The sequence below is a fragment of the Nuphar pumila genome, chromosome 13 (genome assembly GCF_984573655.1).
Source record: "Nuphar pumila chromosome 13, dmNupPumi1.hap1.1, whole genome shotgun sequence".
NCBI lineage: Eukaryota > Viridiplantae > Streptophyta > Magnoliopsida > Nymphaeales > Nymphaeaceae > Nuphar > Nuphar pumila.
In genome coordinates, this window is record NC_143261.1 from 327101 (window position 1) to 349028 (window position 21928).

A 21928-nucleotide genomic window follows, 5' to 3' on the forward strand; every position below is an offset into this window, starting at 1 on the left:
CTTAGAATTAGACAATGCCGCAAAAGGGATAGACATAGGATAGATCCTAGAATTAAGTGGTGGGCACTGAAAGGAGCTAAACAAGGAATGTTTGTAGAGCAGGTAGTTAAGGAAGTTGATTGGTGTCTCGAGGAGGATTCAGAATCAATGTGGAATAAGATAGCGGGTGGTATGAGAAAAGTAGCTAAGGAGGTATTGGGTGAGTCTAAAGGCGGTGCACCACTAGGTAAGGATACATCATGGTGGAACGAGGATGTCAAATTAGCTATTAAGGTTAAAAGAGAGTGTTATAGAAATCTAAGTAAGAGTCGTGATAATGAGAATTTGGAGAAGTATATGATAGCAAAGAAGGAAGCTAAAAAAGTTGTTCGAAACGCGAGGGCTAAGGTATATAAGGAGGTTTATGACAAGTTGGATACCAAAGAAGGCGAGAAGGATATTTATAGGCTTGCAAAGATGAGAGATAGGAAATCGAAGGATTTGGGTATGGTTAGATGTATCAAAGATGAAACGCAAAGGGTTTTAGTCAAAGATGAGGAGATTAAGGAGAGATGGAAAGATTATTTTGATAAGCTATTTAATGATAGTCATGCTCAAGATCTTGGAGACTTCTCCATTCCTTTTTATGAGATAAATCGTGACTTCATGCGCAAGATTCAAAAGAAAGAAATTGCAGAGGCTTTGAAGAAAATGAAATCAAGAAGGGCAGTTGGCCCAGATGGTATACCTATCGAGGCTTGGAAATGCTTGGGACAGAAAGGTTTAGAATGGTTGACAAATCTCTTTAACTTGATTTGGCGAACAAATAAGATGCCTAATGAGTGGAGGAAGAGTACTTTGGTGCCTTTATATAAGAATAAGGGTGATATACAAGATTGCACAAACTATCGTGGTATAAAACTCATGAGTCATACTATGAAACTTTGGGAGAGGGTGATTGAGTCTAGGTTGAGGAAGGTTGTCATGATATCGGAGAATCAATTTGGTTTTATGCCTGGAAGATCAACTATGGAAGCTATACATCTTCTTAGACAACTTATTGAAAGATATAGAGAGAGGAACAAAGATTTGCATATGGTTTTTATTGATTTAGAGAAGGCATACGATAGAGTACCTAGGGACGTTCTCTGGTGGACAATGATGAAGAAAGGTGTTTCTCTAAAGTACATTAGTATAATTAAAGATATGTATGAAGGAGTAGTAACCAATGTCCGCACTTGTGGAGGGGTGACAACCAATTTTCCGATAACGGTTGGGTTACATCAAGGATCTGCTTTAAGCCCTTTCCTATTTGCGATAGTGATGGATGAGATTACGAGATCAATTCAAGAAAATGTACCGTGGTGTATGTTGTTTGCTGATGATATTGTTTTGATTGATGAGTCTAGAGCTGGGGTTAATGCTAAGTTAGAATTATGGAAACAGACATTGGAAGCTAGAGGTTTTAAGTTGAGTAAGAGTAAGACTGAATATATGGAATGTCGGTTTAGTAAGCAACGAAGTAGTGATGGGAGTGTAGTGAAGCTTGGTGAGCAAGATATACCGGTGAATGATTATTTCAAATATTTGGGATCCATCATTCAAAAGTATGGAGAAATTGATGGAGATGTAAATCATAGGATAAAGGTTGGGTGGATGAAATGGAAAAGTGCTACTGGAGTGCTGTGCGATCGTAGAATGCCATTGCGGTTGAAGGGAAAGTTTTATAGGACGACTATTAGACCCGCTTTACTATATGGTACGGAATGTTGGGCTGCCAAGAGACATCATATTCAAAAAATGAGTGTAGCTGAGATGCGGATGCTTAGATGGATGTGTGGAAATACAATAAAAGATAAGATTCGGAACGAAGAGATACGTAAGAAGGTAGGTGTTGCACCCATTGAAAATAAGATGCGAGAGAATCGTTTACGGTGGTTTGGACATATTCGGCGAAGGCCTAATGATGCTCCAGTTAGAAGGTTGGAGAAATGGGAAAATTTATTAGTTAAAAGAGGTCGGGGTAGGCCTAGGAAGACTTGGATGGAGATGATAGGAAAGGATATGAATGCTTTGAACCTCACCGAGGACATGGCGTTGGATAGAAATGATTGGAGGAAAAGGATTCATGTGGAAGACCCAAAATGAATTTCTTTTTTGGTTCATATCGCTGACCCCAATTGTTTTGGGATGAAGGCGTAGTTGTTGTTGTTGTTGTTTTGGTATTTTCATTCATCATTTAGGATAGAATTGCATCATATTTTCAAAAATTCCTTTTTTCCAAGTGATTGTGAATATCTCTTCTTTAATTTCTATTTTATCAATTCTATCTCATTTTCAAAATCCAAATTTTGACTTTGAAATCGAAATTCAAAGTTTAAATCAACTTGACTCATTTTGTATTCAAACTTCAAATTTCCAATTCAATTCAAAATTCAAATTCAAAGTTCAAATTTAATTTTGAAGTTTTTGATTCATCTTCTGATCTCAAAACTCAAAAACAAAGTTTGAGATTGATTCTGAATCTCAAAATCTAAATCCTCCTAAAGTTTTAAATCCAATCTGGGTTTTTCAAAACCCAGATCCATCTTTAAAGGTCCTATTTGGACTTTTTAGAATCCAAATCCAAAGTTAAATCCTAATCCCAACTTGGATCCAGATTTCCAAGTACAATATCCACTTTTGGATCTCAGATTTCAGATCCAAAATCCATTCTAAGATCTAGAATCCAATCCCATCTTGGATCTCGGATCACAGATCCAAAACTCCATTTAGGATCCAGAATCTAATTCCATCTTGGATCTCAGACTTCAGAACCAAAATCCATTCTAGGATCCAGAATCCAACTCCATCTTGGATCTTAGATTCAGATCCAAAATCCAATTTAGGATCCAGAACCCAATTCTACTTTGGATCTCAGACTTCAGATCCAAATCCATTTGAGGAACCCAATTCGACTTTGGATTTCAGACCTCAGACTTCAGATCCAATTCCATCTCAAGATCCAGACTTTGGATTCAAATTCCATTTTGAATTCCAGATTTCAAAATCAACTCCTACTCTCAATTCCAATTCTTAAATCCAATTCTCATCTTCGGGTTCTAAATCCAGAATTCAATTTTGATCTTAATTTAAAATCTAGACTTTGGATTCAAATTCCATCTTGAATTCCAACTTTCAAATCAACCCCATTTCTCAATTCTATTTAGATTTCCCAAATCTCCTTTTGATTTCAAACTTCAAAGTTAGAATTCAATTTCATTCCAAATATTCATCCTGATTCAAAATCCTAATTCAAAGCCCATTAATGACTTTGAATTTTCCTTTCTTCTCCTTTTATCTCAAAACCATTCTTTTGAAGTTCAGATTTATTTTCCCAAACTCTGATTATTCCAAAAACTTAGAACTTTAAAAGTTCTAAGTTAGAAATCATTTTTTCACTCCATTATCATATTCATCTCAGAAACACTTGGGAAATTTCAAAACATTTTCAAAAGGGAGCATACATCTTTGCATTGCACAAACATGATTCTTTGTGTATTTAGACTTAGGATAAATTATTAGATAATATTAAGGCAAAGCAAAAGGCATGAATTCGACCCTTGGTTCGATTACCCCTAGTAAAGGCGTCAGGAACAATCGAACCTGGTACCGACGAGCGAATCTCGTCTTCCAGTTTTCCCGCAAATATTTCAAAACGGAGGCGAGTTATTTTCTCAAATATTTTCAAAATTAAGGTCAAGTGAGACCCCGCAAAAGAGTTTTTTTCTCACTCTTCTTTTCTTTTTCTATTCTTTTCTCTCTTCCTTTTCTGTCTTTTATTTTCTCCCTTCAAAAAGGAGAAAATAGAGGTTAGAAAAGGAAGAGAGAAAAATATCAAGAGAGGAAAAATTTTGCGATGATCACAAGTATCTTTAATTATGCAATTAATTAGGACAGTAATTTAAATATAATTAGAAATTAATTAGCAATTTGTATAATTTAAATTGGGTTTAAAATTTGCCCAAATTGGAATTTGTTGGACCCATGTGGGTTTGGATTCATTGGAGTTGGATCTCATTTTGGACTCACTTGGACTTGGACCACTTAAAATAGGTCCAAGTGGGAGAACTTTCTAGAAAAGGAATCAAGAGGCGGGAGACATGGTAGTGGGGGAATATGGAATATTCCCTCCACTACCCTCACTATCCCACCCCCTTGGGTCGACACCCTTGGAAGGGATCTTCTAGAAAACCCTAGAAGATTCCCTCCTCCCCCCAAGTAGTCTATAAATAGCCTCACTCTCCCTCTCTTCACTCTCATTTTTCTCATTTTGCGCTCTCTCTCACTCTCTTGGTGCCAATTTTCTGGGAGTAAAAGAGCTCTTTTCATGATTTTGGGAGTGGCCTTTAATTAGGCTCTTCCTAAATCTGTGAATTTGAGATAGCTCTCAAGTGTGGGGATTTACCATTGAAGGAGTTGTCAGATTCAGCAAGCTAAAACCATATCTGATTATAATCAGACTCAGATATGGTTTTGAATTTTTGTACCGAATATGACAGATATCCATATCTGATTATGCGGATATTGTATGAGTCTTTCCCCATCCAAATGTGAATCTGACTCCAACTCCGATTCTCCAATGTCTGATTATTCAGATATGGTATCAGCCATATCTGACCAAAATCCAAACCATTTACAGGAGAACCAGTTTATATGATGAAAAGCACACCAATTAAGGAGGAAAGTGCAGATGATGAAAAGACAGAAATGAAGATGCAGGAGAACCAGTTTATACGAAGGACTCCAATGACGATATTGATGGATTGGAAATTGATGATGATGAGACAAAGGATGAACCTAATATAGCCTAGTTTATGACATAGGACCATGGGCAATTGTCATCTGGGTTTTTGGTTTTTCATTTTTGTTACCATAATTGATGTTGAGTATATAACTCTAGTCAATTTGAACTTGTGAAGTTTGTGATACTATCAATTTGGACAAGCACACCAATTATTATGCCTAATGACTTTAGTTTGTTGACTCTGTATAGCATAAACAATGCATTTATTTCTATTTTTTTCTGAAGTGCTTTTAACTTTTGCTAAGTTTTTTAATATTTATTTGTGAAGCTTATACCTTACACATCGCTTCATAGGTGGATTAAAGTGCCTTGCCATGCCTCTGCTTTTCAAACATGGATGGGAAATGTTAAAGGGTGAAGATTCATTTTCATCCACTTACTGGTTGACCATCTGTGAATAGGTTAACTGGGTGTTGCAGACATGCTAGCTCTCTCCTTTTTGTAGCCGATAATATAAGATTAATGTGAACAGTGGAAAAGAGTATTGTGTCCTAATGCTCTTTCCCATTTCTTCCCTAACATTTTCCTGCCTAAAACTAAAAAAAGAACATAACTGAAGTTCAACTGAAAGCATGGAACTTTCAATATTGTCACAATCATTTTGTTTGCAATCATACAGAAACATTTCCCACGAATGCTCGAATAACACAGCATTCATTCTATATCTCAAAATAATGAAGCAGCAAGAGTATTCTTACCAGTTCAAAAACATGGCAAGGCTCTATTATAGACAAAAGGTCGTAACAGAAGAATGCCAAACTGCTATTCAAACGTTTTGCTAAGCTCAGACCCTTCTTGCTGCGCTCATGAACTTCCGTAAGAAGACAATCATACAACTGCATAATGCATCTGAATACGCCATCTTTCAATTGCAATGGTGGAATATCATCACCTAAAGCCAAAAGAAAAAAAAGACTGTCATACCAGAGATTCACTAGTTATTTCCTAGATGCTAAAACCTATACATGGCAGAAAAGAACTTGCAAAGTCACAATGTAGATGAAATCAACTCTCTCAAGGACACCTACCACTTGTCCACAAGCTAAACAATGTAATGTTTCCTGTCAGAAAATAGAATAACATGCCTTAAGCAGATTCCACATCCCACAGTTATATGCCTAGATGCTTGCAACTACTGTTCCAAGTTCCAACTCTAGTTTTTCTTCCCTTTAGGTAGGCAAAGGCCTATAGAGCTTAAAGCAACATCTTGAATTTCGAGAATTAATTGACAATCATATAGACAGCACAATTTTTTTGGCACTGATCATCAAGATTGTCACTTGACATCATATACGGCTGCATTGTCAACTAGTCAAAAGAAGCCACTACTACCATATTTTATAGTGTGTTTCCTCAATCACTGTTCATCCCACGGCTATGTGTCTACTTGCTTGCAACTACTGTTTGAGCAGAGCATGCAAATGACAGAATCAACTACCTCTCTACCTTTCAGGTAGGCATAAACCTCTAGAGCTTAAAGCAGTATCTTGGAATTTTGAGAATTACTTGACGATCCTATTGCCAGCACAAAATCTTTTGGCACTGATTTAGAAGACTGTCACTTGACATTACATATAGCTACATTGCCAACCACTCAAAAGAAGCCATTACTATCATCTTTATAATAGTGTGCTTCCTCAAGCACTGTTCATCCAGTTGATAGCCTCTGCCAAAATGAGAGATGATGCTAACTCATTCAAGGCCAGCAGTTACAATCAGGAAGATGCCATGCTAGCTAGCCTAGGTTTCCCATTCCAAGCGATATTAATGACCAACAATAAAACTCACAAATCAGATTCTACCATGTCATCTTGCAAAGTCTCCCTGTGTGTCGCCAACATGACCCAAGCAAGATTATTTTCCAACATCATAAATGTTAACAAAGGGAAATCACACAAACTCTAGAACATGCAGCTGCATCTTTCATTTTTAATTTTATTATTTGGGTGTGTGTGTGTGTGGATGGGTGTTTATAAGAACAAAAGTAGAACACCTGATGGAATACTGTTGTAGAAAAGTCGAGATTGCTCTAACGCCATTGACTTTACAACGAGCTCCAAAAAGAACCATGCCATTGCCAAAACATCATCGTATACAGGTCCAACCCGATAACCTTTAGCCTGAAAAAGTAGTACAATGTCACCTTGCTTTGTGCCAAGGAAGGTGGGACAGGATCCAAATCTCATCCAATTATGACAAAATGTCATTCATAGCATTATATGGAGAAACTAATGAACCTGGAGCTTCCCTTAGTACATGTAAAAATGATACTTGGTAACACATTCATCATTGCATACATTTGACAAGCAAAAGATGTCCATGATTCAGAAACATTATATCAACAAGAAATCTAGTAACCAAGTTGGTTAACGCCTTAATGGACAGTGTTTGTCACAGCTTTCTGGAATTATCAATCAATAATACTATAGAGAATCATCTCACAGCCATTCCACAAAGAACCCCAAATGGACCCTAATGCTAATTGCTAAAGAAGTCCAGGACAGTCAGGATCAACGCTTTGTCTCATAGACTCCGAATATATTTGCCAAAAAAGTATTTTAAGTACAGGAGTCAAGGCCAGCATATTCCCATCACCCTCGAGAGGCCACAGTTTGGTTCTAAGTAAGCATGTTATTAAGAGTAGGCAGCCAATTTTCAAGGTGGACACTGGTACTACTGTTAGTGTTAGATACAACAAGCTTTGAAAAACTAGATACATGGCCACCTCTCTCTCTCTCTCTCTCTCTCTCTCTCTATATATATATATATATATACATACATGTGTGTGTGTAATGTGTAGCTGCCTACACTGATCTGTGCCTACAGCTATCATACAAGGCATTTGGGTGTATTTTTTATTTTTTCTCAAATCTGACTGTGTGTTATATATGTTTGATTTTATAGAAATTAACTCTTGGATCATCCAATTCCAACACAAGGGTAGGTTTTTATAAGGTTTGAAAATCAGCGGTTTAAAATATTCACAAATATTCAAGGATTAAAAAATCATATTTCTTATCAAAAAAACTATTAACATGGTCCCAAATTTGTCCCAACAATTGAGAGGAGGAGAGCAAGCGAGAGAGAGAGAGAGAGAGAGAGAGAGAGAGAGAGAGAGAGAGAGAGGCATGCTGGTTAGCCCTCAAGATTCTGATTCTTGGTGTAGGGCAACACCTCAATGCTTTCATTATATATGTTTGCCCTAATTGGGTTGGTTATAGAAGAGTACAATAAAACAAAACTAATTACAACTCTGTACTATATAGGATGTTACATAAAAGAATACATAAGATACCAAATATTACAATCAAACCCACCGCAGGACGTCACCATCAGAAATGACAACTTTACCCTTCCCTTATTCTAACCAAAACATGATCCATTGAACACATCTGTTGTAAAGTCTGAAAAAAAAAACTGTATCGGACACGTGTTGCGATCTGCCCGCCGCGTCAGATCCGAGCTGGACCCGGATCCTAGCCCGACCCTGGACCCAACTTCTCGAACGATTGAGAAGCATGTGTGAAGCCTGTGTCTTTAAAAAGACACAGGCGCCTCGGGCGAGGGGCAAAAGCCCTCGCCCCTTCTCTCTCCTCTTCGTCTCTCCCGTCTCCTCTCGTCCCCCGCGACCGCTGTCGCCGACGACCACCCGCCGCCGGTCATCACCCCTTCCTCTGCGGCCACCGGCGACCAGAGCCGCCGTCATGTCGTCGACTTCCCTGTTACCTTCCGTCCAGTCGCCGGCTGCGCTAGAGCCCCCGACGCCGGAGTTTTTGACCTTGCCTCTCCTTTTTCCTCACTGTTTCCCGTAGTCGCCTGGTCTGTGAGCAATTGTCGGCGACTGAAGCCGCCAGCCACACCACCCCCTCCGACTGCTGGTGACCGTCGCCACCTTCTCCCTCGCTCTCCAAGAGTCTCCCTTCGCCGCCATTCTTCTCCTCAGGTAACCCCCCCACTGTTGCTTGTTGTGTCGACAGGGGGCTCCGCTCCCCCTGTCCCTCTTTCCTTGCCGGCAGGGGGCGGAGCCCCCTGCCGTTCGTGGTGTCGACAGGGGGCTCCACTCCCCCTGTCCCTCTTGTCTTGCCGGCAAGGGGGGCTCAACCCCTTGCTGTTTGCTTTGTCGACAGGGGGCTTTGTTACCCCTGTCCTTCTTGTCTTGTCGGCAAGGGGCTCTGCTCCCCCTGTCCCTCTTGTTTTGTTGGCAAGGGGGGGGGGGGGGGGGGGTGCTCAGCCCCCTTGTTGTTTGCTTTGTCGACAGGGGGCTCCATTACCCCTGTCCTTCTTGTCTTGTCGGCAGGAGGCCCCTACCGTTAGCCTTGTCGACAGGGGGATCTGCTCCCCCTGTCCCTCTTGTTTTGCCGACACGGGGCTTCACACCCCCTGCCGTTTGTCTTGTCGACAGGGGGCTTCGCTCCCCCTATCCCTCTTGTTTTGCCAGCAGGGGGCTCTGCTCCCCTGTCCCTCTTGTTTTGCCGGCAGGGGGCTCCACTGCCCCTGCCATTTGTCTTGTCGACAGGGGGCTTCACTCCCCCTGTCCCTCTTGTTATGCCATCAGGGGACTCCGCTCCCCCTGTTGTTTGTCTTGTCGACAGGGGGCTCTGCTCCCCCTGTTCCTCTTCTTTTGCCGGCAGGAGACTCCACCTCCCCTGCCTTCTTTGTCCTGGCAGGCAAGGAGCCCCTGCTCCCTGCCTCTGCTGCTTTTTGCCAGGCAGGGGTGAGGTCCCTGCCTCTAGCACCCTTGTCGGCAGGGTGCAGAGTTCCTGCCTTTGCAGCCTGCAGGCCAGGCTACCTCTGTTGCCTTTCTGCAGGGTGCCTACCCTTGTGGCCCAGTACTACTGCAGGTGCTACCGGACCCGCTTTTGGCTTTTGGCTTTTGGTTTGCATACTAACCTTTTTAGCATCCCAGGTTAAACGGTGGATCCTGCTCGCCCTCCGTGGCTTGAGCCCATGCTTACCTACGGTGCAGGCGTATGCTGGACCCGCAACCCTTCAAGGTAGGGGATTTTTGCGTAAAAGGACAATGAACGGATAAATGCTAAAATAAGGAAAGATAACTAAAAATGAAAGAGGACAATGATATATGTATACGTATCAAATATATACGTATGTCTTTTAACTCCAGTACGCAGTTTCGCGAACTTAGTCCCTCTTTACTTTTCTTGCACTTTCCTTTTTCTGTTGCCGCTACGCTATATGTGCCCAGGCTTTAATTCTTGTCTTTACATTTTATGTTTTAATTCAAGGACGCAATTTCGCGATCCTTGTCCTCGTTACTTTCTGTATTTTACTATCATGTTTGTCGCCGCGCTATATGTGCCCAGGCTTTTTAATTAGTCTTTTTTGTTCCTGATTTACTTTCAGGATGCGGTTTCGCAATCCTGATCCTTCTTTACGTTATCGCACTTTTCTTTCTGTTCTTTTGTTTTTTGTTGCCTCACGCTTGGCGCAATAGCATTTACTTGTATGTGTATGCCTTTTTAACTCCAGGACACAATCCTGGTCCTTCGTTATGTTCTTGTTCGTTTCTTTTCTGGCTTTTCATATTATGATTGCCCCGCGCTTTATGCGCCATGGCTTTACTTCTTGCTTGTGCTTTTCATACGTTACTTTCATGTTGTTGTTATGCTTTACGTACCCAGGCTTGCTTTCGCACTCACTTTTTGCATATGTTGTTTTGTCCTTACATTGCTGCCGTACTTTGCACATATGCTTTACTCTTGTGATCTTATCTCTGTCGTGTGCTCCTTTACTTGATTACGCTTATCGTTTAATCGAGATACGACTTTGTGCCTCATGAGCCACCTTTTGTACTTGCTTAGTTAGGGTATGATTTCGTACCTCGTGAGTTGCTTACGTATTTGTATGCTTGTGTGTTTCGATGGTCGAGGTATGATTTCATACCTCGTGTGTGACTTGTGCGTTTTACGCTCAAGATGCAGCTTCGCACATCGAGTCTTGCTCCTCGTTTTGCCATTACACTATAATGTGCACGGGTTTGCCCCTTGTCAACTTGCACTCCCTGAGTGCAGCTTCGAGCGTATTTCAATTTGTTCATTTGTCTTAAAAGACACAATGCACACATATGCACTTAGTTCTTCAAAAAAGATGACTTTTAGGCACCAACCTATTTTCGAAACGTATAGTTTTGTAAGGCATACTTCAAAAGCCTTTTTGCGAGGTAGAGGTTGAATCTCCCAAATCAATGTATGTGGGAGAAGTGTGTTACAACTTCAGTTCGCGTATCCGATACGATTAGAATAACCTTGTTTAGGAGCATGTGCATGAGTTGGGTGAGAGTTCTATTGAGGAACCTGCGCTATCGCTAGATCGGCGCTACATCATCTCTAATGTGAGACCTAGTTTCTAGGCTTTCTGGTCAAACTAAGATAGTTGGCGCACTCTCTTCTTTCGCGAGATTATTGTTGATGGATTTATTTTGAGAAATCCATGCTCCTCCTCTTGTAGTCGTACTCTTAATCATGTACGATATGTTTGGACTACGAAGAGCAGGATGAGAGGTTTGTAGTAACCTTGAAAGTGTATTAATACTTTAAGGAAATCTTGTAATATTAATATTCGCCTCATAGGCAAGATGCTCGTGACTGTCTAAAGGACCCGAGCATGATAAGTTGGAACTCGAATGAGTTCACTGTGGACTTATGTAAAGCAGTTTCCTGCGAGAGATCCTTACCCCTCTCATCGTGGTTATACTTTTGAACAGGTATGTTGCGTACTGCGGTAAGTAGGATGAGATGTGTAGTTGCCTCGAACGCGCACTGATGCATGTAATTCTCATAATGATAATTATGTGCCTTCACAGGCAAGATGCTCGAGTGGGTCGAAAGACCAGAGCATGTAGAATGAGACGACGATTAAGAAACCCCTGTCGTGCCCGTTCGACATGATTCATCAAGAGAGAATGGATGGTACAAAACTCTAACGGACAAGCCATTAATGGCTATTACAGACAAATGACGCGACTTCCCAGTCATCAGAGTTAGAGGAAATGCTACAAAGATAGCCTTCAGGCCACTTCTGCAAAAGTTTGGATGCATCCATGGGCCACTTTGGCCTTTGGGGACTTGCTCTCTTGGTCACGGGTCGTCCCCTTAAGAGAGGACTCAGTCAGTCATTCGGGGTAGCATAAAATACATAGCATAATGAACCCCCGAATTGATCTCGGTTGTTTCTATATTTTGTGCCTTGTGCGTACCCACAATGGCCAGCTAACAATGAAAACAAATATAATCTACGCACAGTACTATTGAGATATATGTGTTGTGACATGGCTTGCTTGTTTGCCTTGTAGTTCAGTGTACTACTCATTGATCTATGTATGTTTGTTGTGGCGCTGCTTTTCGGTGAACTGCTTATGCAGCCCTTGGCTAATATCTAGTTGCCCATACTAGTTAAATGCTTGTAACGATAGCATTATGCTAGTTGCTATATATTGGCATATGACTTGCTTGGTTGAATTGCGTGGTGCTTATTGTAATATAGCACTTGCTAGCTTACGTCTCTTATGACGAATGTGATTGCTTACAACTCGTAATCTACAAACAACTTATATGACAAATGTAACTACTCACAGCTCGTAATCTACGAACTATCTACAACTAGTGGTTATATATATATATATATATATATATATATATATATATATATATATATATATATAATTGTTACTGTGATTACTTGTCACAAGTCGTTTATAAACTGCTTGTTGTGCAATAGCTTGCACCTCATGATTTATGTAGTTACTTGTCAGTAGACTAAAGAATTCAATGCTTATCTTGTTGCTCGGCTTACAATGCTTGTTTGCTCGGTAGAGTTAGTTACTCATTACCTGTAGAGTCACTACTGTTGCAATTAGGATGTAGCCGTTTGTCTTATAAGCTGCTTACATATTGTGATATAACTGTTGTCGTATGATTGCTTATCATGTGTAGCTTATGAATTGCTTCTGATGCAATAGTTTGTGCCTTATGATTAATATAGTTACTTGTCGATGGATTGTGAGCATTGTTATGAATGCTTGTCTTATTCAGTTGTTTTGTTTGACTGTTGGAAAGAGTTAATTACTGTTCGCCTATAGAATCAATTGAATTGCTATAGTTATTTGTTTAGCACTATGATCCTTACTACTCTTGTATTTAGTTGTTTGTTTTTTCTTGTCTTTGGCACCCCTACTAGTTTCTCGTGAAACTGACTCATTTCATGGGCAGGTGGTGAATAGGTTGATACAGCTTGCGATGGCACGATGACGTGATGCGTTCAAGGCGAGACACTTTCCCTGACGTTATGCTCTGGAGGATATTTTGGTAAATATAGTATAAAGCTTCTTTGAAAGCCGCTCTTTTGATTAAAACTCCGAATTATGAAAATTGTATCATCAAAACTCTGTTTCTTATATTTATTTCAATCAATATATATTTGAGTTGCAAATCGGTTTGTAAAAGGAAAGTTTGCGCAGTAATGCGCCCAAGGTCCAAGAACTTGCTATTTCAAACATGATTTTCCGTTGAACTTCTGTTTCAAACTCTGATAAATGATTGATTTCAAAGTCTTCAACCTTTTTCATAAAAGGTTTCAAGTCCGGGATTTTGGGGTGTTACATCTGTGGGGTCAGATTTGCCAGACGTACCCCAAAAACCCATGTTCGCTCACTGTAGATACCTAACTTTTGTTAGAACCTACTCTCAATCATATATACATTTATGCATATATATATATAGAGAGAGAGAGAGAGACGGTAATTAAGTAAAGAATAAAAAGAACTATTAAAGCGAAGAAAAAGAGAGAGGAAGATAGTACAAATTAAAACTGTGAAAGGGAGGGGGGTCCGCTCTAATCGGGTGCCAACTATGGTAACAGTGAGAGGATGAAATTCCTTACACCGATTGGCTTCGCGCCTCCCTTCTTCAGTAGCAACAGAGAGAGAGAGAGGGGTCTATGTCAGAAGGGGGGGTGGACCCAATAAAACAAAGAGAGAGAGGGGGGGGGGGGGGGGGGGGGAGGGTTTCGCAGACTGAATTCCTTCCTTTTTGTGGAGTTGGAACCTAGCAAAACAAAGAGGGGGAGGGGTCTGCAGGCCAAGCCCCTTCATAAATTGCACAGGAAGGGGGTCGATGACCTACCAACTCCATAAGGCAGAGAGAGAGAGAGAGAGAGAGAGAGACCTAACAAAAGAAGAAGAATGAGAAGAAATATATGTAATTGGTTCTAGAGAGTTATCTACAAGGGGTGAGATTTCCTAACCAGATTCTCTTTAACACCTCCAAAAATGAAATGAGAGAAAATAAGATGTAAAATAAGGTAGAAACTAAGTGTCAAATACCGGACACTGTGCCTATGACACTGAAAAGTTTCAAGACACACGATACCAAGTGTCCATTTTCTTTGGACACTTCTATGTTAAAAGATGAAGTGTCTCTGTCTATGCTTAGGAGTGTCAGTGTCGGTATCTGATGTCCAAAAGTGTCAAGGTAACATAAAAATACACACCATCACAAAGGCAACATGGATAATCATGCTCATGCTAGAAACCACCATGGCAATTATTGCTAGGAAAACAAACATGTGTTAGAAGTTAAAAATTTAATGTGCAAACAGAAGTGAATACAAATGCACCAGTAAATATGGGAATTGAATCAATTAAAGCACTTGCAAATTAAAAAATGTTAGCACCAGCTCGCCCATTAGAACAAATTTGCAACCATAAGAAGGTGGCTGCCTAACAAAGGGCATGTGCCCTTGGTCACAGTTGGCAAACCCGGTGAGTCGACTCGGGAATCGCCCGAGTTTACCCGGATCGGACACCAACTGGTCACCGATTCAGGACTGTCATCTGCATGCCTCTTATGTGTTTTTTTCATGCATTTTGTGATTTTAATGCATAATTCCCATAAAAGAATACTTGTTATAAAGAATTATGTTTTTAAATCATAAATAATATTATGAATTATGTATAGTTGAATACTTATATAGCTTAGTCAGTGATGTCATGTGCTAAATTTAGTGATTATACAATATGAATTTTGATTTTTTCCATATCTTAACACTAAAATATGCATAGTCCTAACTCGACCGAGTTACCGAGTCGAACCGCTAACTCGTGAGTCAAAGGTTGGGCGATCCGACTCCGAGTCACGAGTTTGCCAACTATGTCCTTGGCTGATATACGCACAAGACCCAGAAGATATTGTCAAAACATAATGCCTCGGTGCATTTGGATGCTCACAGTTCATTACATAATTCAGCAAAACTGATATTCAGTTAGTTAGTAATGCTTAGTATTGAATTGGACCAAGATAAAAAAGGTTGTAAGCATTTAAAGCACAGTTTTGAGGCCATAAAATTCCATATACGACATAAGTATGTTGTCATTTTCTCCTCAATGTTTGAGTTAAAATGCAACCTTTAACCTTTATGATTGATATCTCTATGCATGCTTCAATCTAACTTCAATGAGAAAATAAAAACTGTTATTATGTTTAAATATCTATCAATCCTGTATGAGATCTGTGCTTCAAGTTAGATTGGGATACATACACATTTTATGGCTGGAAATAGAAAGTACTCTAATCCTAGAAATAGGCGCCTCTTATCTCAGGTTAAGTACCAACTGATTAACATATTTGAAACCACAGCTGTATAAACATACATATTTAATTATGACATATCAGATAGCATAACCATAAATTTTCACATTCAATTATCCCATAAAATCTGTTGGCAAATTATTTTAAATTGCCTTTCAGGTCAAGATCTTTCTGTGTCATATACTTACACTTTATAGTTAATTGATTCCTTATTAGATATGAATCAGGGATATAATATTTGCTTATTACCAGTGTTTTCAAGCATATACAGCCACTGTCACATCACCATCACTAGGTATAATTGAGCTTTCAGATTCAATCCAGATGAGGTATATTCTATTCCTTATCACAATTCTTGAATATCATGCACATCAATCATAGGACTCTGATCTTATTTTTCCAACATAAACAATAACAAGTTTATGTATTTCATAACAAAGCCAACATCAATTTGCATGTCATTCTATTGACTCTTGGAGAATTAGATTTAATACCACTGAGGATGGAAAGAGTACAGAGGAACTGGCTCTCTAGTGATGACAACCATCTGGCTAACAAGTATAATTATTTATAACATCTACAGGCTCTATGGATAGCGTCAGACACATCTAGATTCAGCTGTCAAAGAATAGCACAAAACTAAATCTCACAATAATGGCAAGAGCAAGTGTTGCTAAAGCAAAAAAGTAGAGCACTAAAGATCACAAGTACGAACAACACATCAGAGGAATTAGTACCCATATGTAGCAAAGACAACAAGTGGAACTAAGACCAATAAACATAACAGCTAAATATTATATGAAAACTTAGCAATTTCACGAGAAAACAGATCAATAATTGTCTAAACTAATGTTGTTTGTAAGCTGGCCTCTCATCGCACAGTAATCTTTTCAACATTTTTTTTTATTTTTCAAAATCTCATTAAAAAACTGCATTAAAAGCATTCATCAACAGGAAATATCAACCCTGATTTCAATTCAAATTGTCTAAAATTACCTTGCTTCGAGCCAAACTTCCCCAGACGGTTGATAAACCTGGATAAACAGGTGGTTGTCGTCCTCCAAAATCATCAAAAGCATAGTCCACATACGTTACAAGAAAACAATTTCTCTCTGTACCATCAGAAGAATCTTGCTGGACCCTGAAAAAATTTAGTTTCTGAAGTGAAAATGCTCAAGAATGAAATATGAAAAATTTTAACTCAAAAAATTAAAAACATTGGACAAAATATAAGAGGAGAAAGACACAAAAATTAATGACACAATTAGCTGATGCATGACCAGTGAAAGGAACAACAATCAGAAATCCTGAAACAGGACACAGAGCAGACCCACAAGATAACTACTAGAAACCGGACACAGATGGAATGGGTGCTAATGCCAACAAGTGGTGTAGCCCACGCTCTCTACATCCAAGTCGGATACGTATTTGCGTGATCAGGTTACCCGAGCTTGAATTCGACACTTTCGGTGGGACATCCACCACACATTCAGGTCCCGAAGCCTCACAAACGTGCATGGGAGGCTGGTTCAACAGTGGGGAAGGTCTCAATGCGTGTGTGGAGACCTCTGGACATCACCCACAGTGGAGGGACCAGCGGCAAGGAGGGAACGAGCTTCCAGTATGTTCAACGCACACGGCAAAACCCCGAGAGGCTTAGTGATTTCCCCAGTAGAGTGTTGAGACCTCCAACGACCCAAGCAAGCCCTTCGGGGGTCGCTAGGCTTTCAGATCTTCCCTTGGATGTCTGCTACGAGGTGTGGAAGGCTCCCCACACATTGCTGGTACAGATCTGGACTTTCAAAACGTGAACAAGGGCTGCGGTGGCCAAGGGCCGGCTACAACACGCACTACACACACAACAGATCCTCCGGAGGCTTATGGCAGCCTTGGATGGGCACCACAACCTACACGCATCCCCTGGATGCTGTAACCAGAGAGAGAGAGAGAGAGAGAGAGAGATTCACGCCAAGCAAGGGGCGCCCAAGGCAAGGAGCGCCCTTGGGAAAAGAAAAGGAAATAAAGGGGGAGAGGGAAGGAAAGAAAGGAAGAGAAGAGGAGAGAGAGAGGGCGTCCCAAGGGGGAGAGAAGGAAAGATAGGGGGGCGAGAGAATTTATAAAAAAGTACCTCAAATCATCATTCATAGGTTGGGCTCCCTCATAAAGAATATTTATAGAGAGAGTTGCCCAAAAATGGATCTGGGTCTCCACAAATTGGCCATTGGATCTTATTCAAACCAATCCAAATCCATAATGAAATAAATTGAAAAGACAATAAAGCCAAAAGTTAGGCTTATTGGCCTTGGGCACCCAAATCCAGCCTGGTGAGGGTGTGTTCATGCCTGGGGTGTGGGCTCTATCATCAAGTGTGTGTGTAATACCCGAGAATTTTTAAATATATAAAATTCAGGATTTTTACGTAAGATTACGTAAAATTGGATTTGGGAGCAACCCAAACCCGTTGGTTTTAGAACGAACCAGACCTGAGATATCCGGTCTGAACCCGTTAAAGGTAAGCGGGACTTCGGAGAATCGATCCAAACTGGATTCGGATCTACCGGGACCCCAAAACCCGTTAAAGGTAAGTGGGTCAAGTACGTAGTGGGTTTGATCGATATCTGATAACCCAGACCCATTCCAAGAACATCTGACAACTCTTGAAACCGGGCATAGAAAGCTTGAACCAACTCATTTCTTTGCCTCAAACTTTTCAAGTCTTGCTCAAGCTGCTATCTTCTTGCCCGGTTAGACTGCCCATATACTTGCTTAAGGTAGGCCCATGCATCTTTTGTAGCCTCAAACTTCATAATGTTCAGAGATGTTTTGGTCAACCAAGGTTGTAAGACTATGAAGCAAAAGCGGGAAACGATACGGGAAGCAGAAGCGAGGAATAAAAAAAAGAAATATAAGAATTGAATGGGAATCAAAATAGAACACAAATAAAAACTAAATTAAAAGTGACTATTCTTAAATTTCATGATTTTTTACTGTGAAAATTAAAATTTTAACAAAATCTAAAAATGATGATTGCCAATTTAGAGAAAACACATGGAAGAGTGAGAAGCATGAGAGGAAACACATAAAAACAAGAATAGTAAAGTGAGAAAACATATAAGAAGAATAGATGATGCATGTGAAAAGCATAAGAGAAGCGTGGGAGAATCGAGATTTCTGTCAAGTTTCGGAAGCGAGGAGTATCATGCTTCCGAAGCGAGTTTCTGAGACATAGGCTTCCCACTTATCTAAGAAGCTTTCGGTAACTTTGTGCTCAACTGATCTCATTAACCATGACTTTACTTTGGCATTGTCTTTCTTCCATTCCAAAATCCTCGTGTCATAATTGGCATCACCCTTTTTGGGTTTGGACTTGGTACCAACAAGGTACCCAATGTAAGCAAATCCTCTGACAATTGTTTGCATAAACTCAGCCCAATAGGCAAAGTCAGTTGCATCAAACTTGACAGGAATAATCTGTATTGATTCCTTCTCCATATCCACCCAACCCCAACACTTCACAAAGATGCTGCACAATAAGAAACAAATACAGCAAACAAGGGGGCTCTCCGATGTATATCCCCAAGAAAGAAGATAGCATACAATACTACCAATAGCACCTCAAAGTTCAAAGTATCGGCCCAAGATGATTCAATCGAGACTTTGAGCAAAAACACCTCAAGAATGCACACAACAGGCCAATAAATGGCCAAAAACAAGGTACCGCCCGACAGAGTCCCGAAACTCGACCCAAATCACAAACTACAGCAAAGGCACAAAATAGGTTCCAGATTACTTCTAACTAAGAAACGATACTAATAGAAGTAATATGGCCCTCTTTTAGTCACCAATAAGCATGCAGTCAACAGCTTCCCCAAATCTTCCCACAGAAATGCATATAACTCAGAAAATCTTGATAAAATTGCAGAAAATCAAATACCTGATTGATTTGAGAGACTACTAAAATCAGTGCCTAGCAAATCCCCAACTCAAAACTTTGAAATCTCAAACTTGGTTCCAGACAACCTCTCAAGGGATGATGTCACCCAGCACAGAAAACAATGCCAGATGAATGAAGCCTCTGCAACCTTCTTCCTTAACAAATCAAACTACTAAACTCTCTCCATGATTTTAATGTGGCTTTAAAATCAAGAACGAAGCATGGAAGAGAGAGTGAGCAGAGAAGAGGAATACTTGATAGCAAACTTCATTAGCAAGAAAACTCTAGAGAATTACAACATATAGGGGACGATCCCCTTAGTTACACTACAAGACAAAATTAGTTGACCTCTAACTTCTTGAGAAAATGCAAAAGTTCCCCTTATAAATAATCTTATGTGCACTTGAGTAAGGGTAGCACCAAAGATAGAAATACACAGTATACATTCATATTACATTCTTTAACCCCCAAGCCTAATCATGCAGGGCGTGCCTAATGGAGGTGCCTATAATAATGCTCATTGTGGTTTTGCAAGAGGTTTTAGAGGTGGCTTCAACAACCAATATGCTGAACATAATCAGCTTCCAACTCTAGGTATCAACATTTGTCAATGTTGTGGTTCTACACATGAGAACACGAGCAACCAACATGCTTCTTACAATCTTCCTGTCAAGGATCACAGCAAGGAGGCATCAGTAATAGGATGAATATGGCATCTTTGACTTCATCCTTTAATGATATGTCTATTACATCACCTTCAGAGGCTAGAATCTAGATCATGCTATGTTGATAGCAAAGCGGCCAACCACATCACTAGAGATCTAAGCAAGCTCTTATCCCTTGTCATCACTAGACATTATCTTATTTCTCATATTGAATGTATTATTGTCAATCCTTCTAATGGTCCCACTGCCTTGCAAAATGTATTTCATCCCTAATTTTAAGAGACTTGATCCCAGTCACATAATTAGTTGATGATTAATACATTGATCGCCTCCTTACATCTGACCATACTTTTTTAACAGATCGTTTCTCAGAGACAATGTATGTTATAGGTCACTGCTCTAAGGAATTATATATGGCTCATGGTCTCTTAAAAGGAGATGAAATTATATGCTCCGTATTTAGCCCTAGCTCCACTCAGAATCAAGCATGTTCAGCAACAAAAATAAAATGAAAATAGGCCTATTGATCTCTTAATGAGCCTAAGCTCAAGCTCAAGCTCGAGCTCAGCTCCTTCAATGTAACAAACCTCAAGTGCTCAGGCTCAGTCGATATGAGCAAGCTCAAGCTAAGCATTTAGCAAGACAAGCTTGACCTTCTTGTGAGCTCTTCACTCTCCCCTAAATAAACATCACAATTAGAAAATAAAAACATACCTAGTTAAGATATTGACCATAGCTCGAAAGGCAGCAACCTGAAAAAGCATAATTCAAGATAAAGGACAAGATGTAAAGAACAATGAATCAAGTCTAGAAAGAAAAATTCCAAATTCCAGCTGAAAAATGAAAGAACATTGTGACAATCTGAAATCGCATTAAACACTGACTGCATAGTAAGTTCAGTAACCATATCATGTCTAATAAAATGCTGATATCAGGAGCAAGTGTAGATGTAGATAGATGGACCTCAAAAAACAAAAACTTAGAAATGTATGAGTAAAAGTGAACCTGAAGGGTTTCACCACCATCACCAATAAGATGGAGAAGCATATTAAGAATTGGCTGCAAAAACTGCAACAGTGCAGTTGAATCAACATTCTTTAAGCTGTTAATAGCCTGCACAAGTTAAGAGACGAAAGAAATGAAATGAAAATTTAACAATATTTAAGTCAATGCAAAGATATACAATGCATCCAACAAAATTAAATAAAAGTGAAAATTAAATAGAAGTGATAAGGAAGACAGACAAACATGTAGTCCAGCCAAACGAACAGTCTAGGCCATTATCCATAAAAATGTATTATTTTGATATGACAAGGAAAGTGTATGACTTACGCATCTATTTTCAGCATTATACATGGTAATTCAGTTAAACAAGGCATACATCACATGAACAGGGTCAGTTACATGAACATGAACACAAGCAAGCTGAATGATATATATATATATATCACTGATATCGGTGATATTTTGAAAATATCGTGAGAAATAGTGATATTTTAAGGTAGCCAAAACTAAAGGTAATATCTCACAATATTTTCAAAATATCACCAGACGACAAAATATCGCATGTGATATTTTTGGGGAAAACTCTTTTTTTATTTATTTTAAGTTTGCATTTCGTATTTTTTTGTTTCTTTTATATTTTAAAACCTTTAAAACATGTTTCTTTATATTTCTGGAAGAAAAATAATGCAAAACTTATTATTTTCTTAGCTTTTTGTTGTTATTTATATTTTTTCAATTTTTTAAGCTCCTGAGATATTCCTAAAATATTCCCGAGATTTATCAACTTTTGAAAATCTCTCTGAGAAATACCCCTGCTGAGGAATTACCCTTAACGATACAAGTGACTATGATATATATATATATATATATATATATATATATATATATATATATATAT

At 39.5% G+C, this 21928-nt stretch overlaps 1 protein-coding gene across 2 annotated transcripts in view; it reads right to left on the reverse strand.

Moving 5' to 3' along the window:
- The window catches only part of LOC149817426 (guanine nucleotide exchange factor SPIKE 1-like), a 224570-nt gene that overhangs the window by 61723 nt on the left and 140919 nt on the right, over positions 1 to 21928 (reverse strand). For both annotated transcript variants that reach the window (XM_089985904.1, XM_089985903.1), the window contains exons 16-20: positions 21031 to 21138; positions 20740 to 20777; positions 16423 to 16567; positions 6819 to 6945; positions 5524 to 5717 (exon numbers count right to left, since the gene is read on the reverse strand). In XM_089985904.1, the coding sequence (XP_089842030.1) occupies positions 5524 to 5717; positions 6819 to 6945; positions 16423 to 16567; positions 20740 to 20777; positions 21031 to 21138 (612 nt within the window). The remainder of the gene's footprint in view (positions 1 to 5523; positions 5718 to 6818; positions 6946 to 16422; positions 16568 to 20739; positions 20778 to 21030; positions 21139 to 21928) is intronic.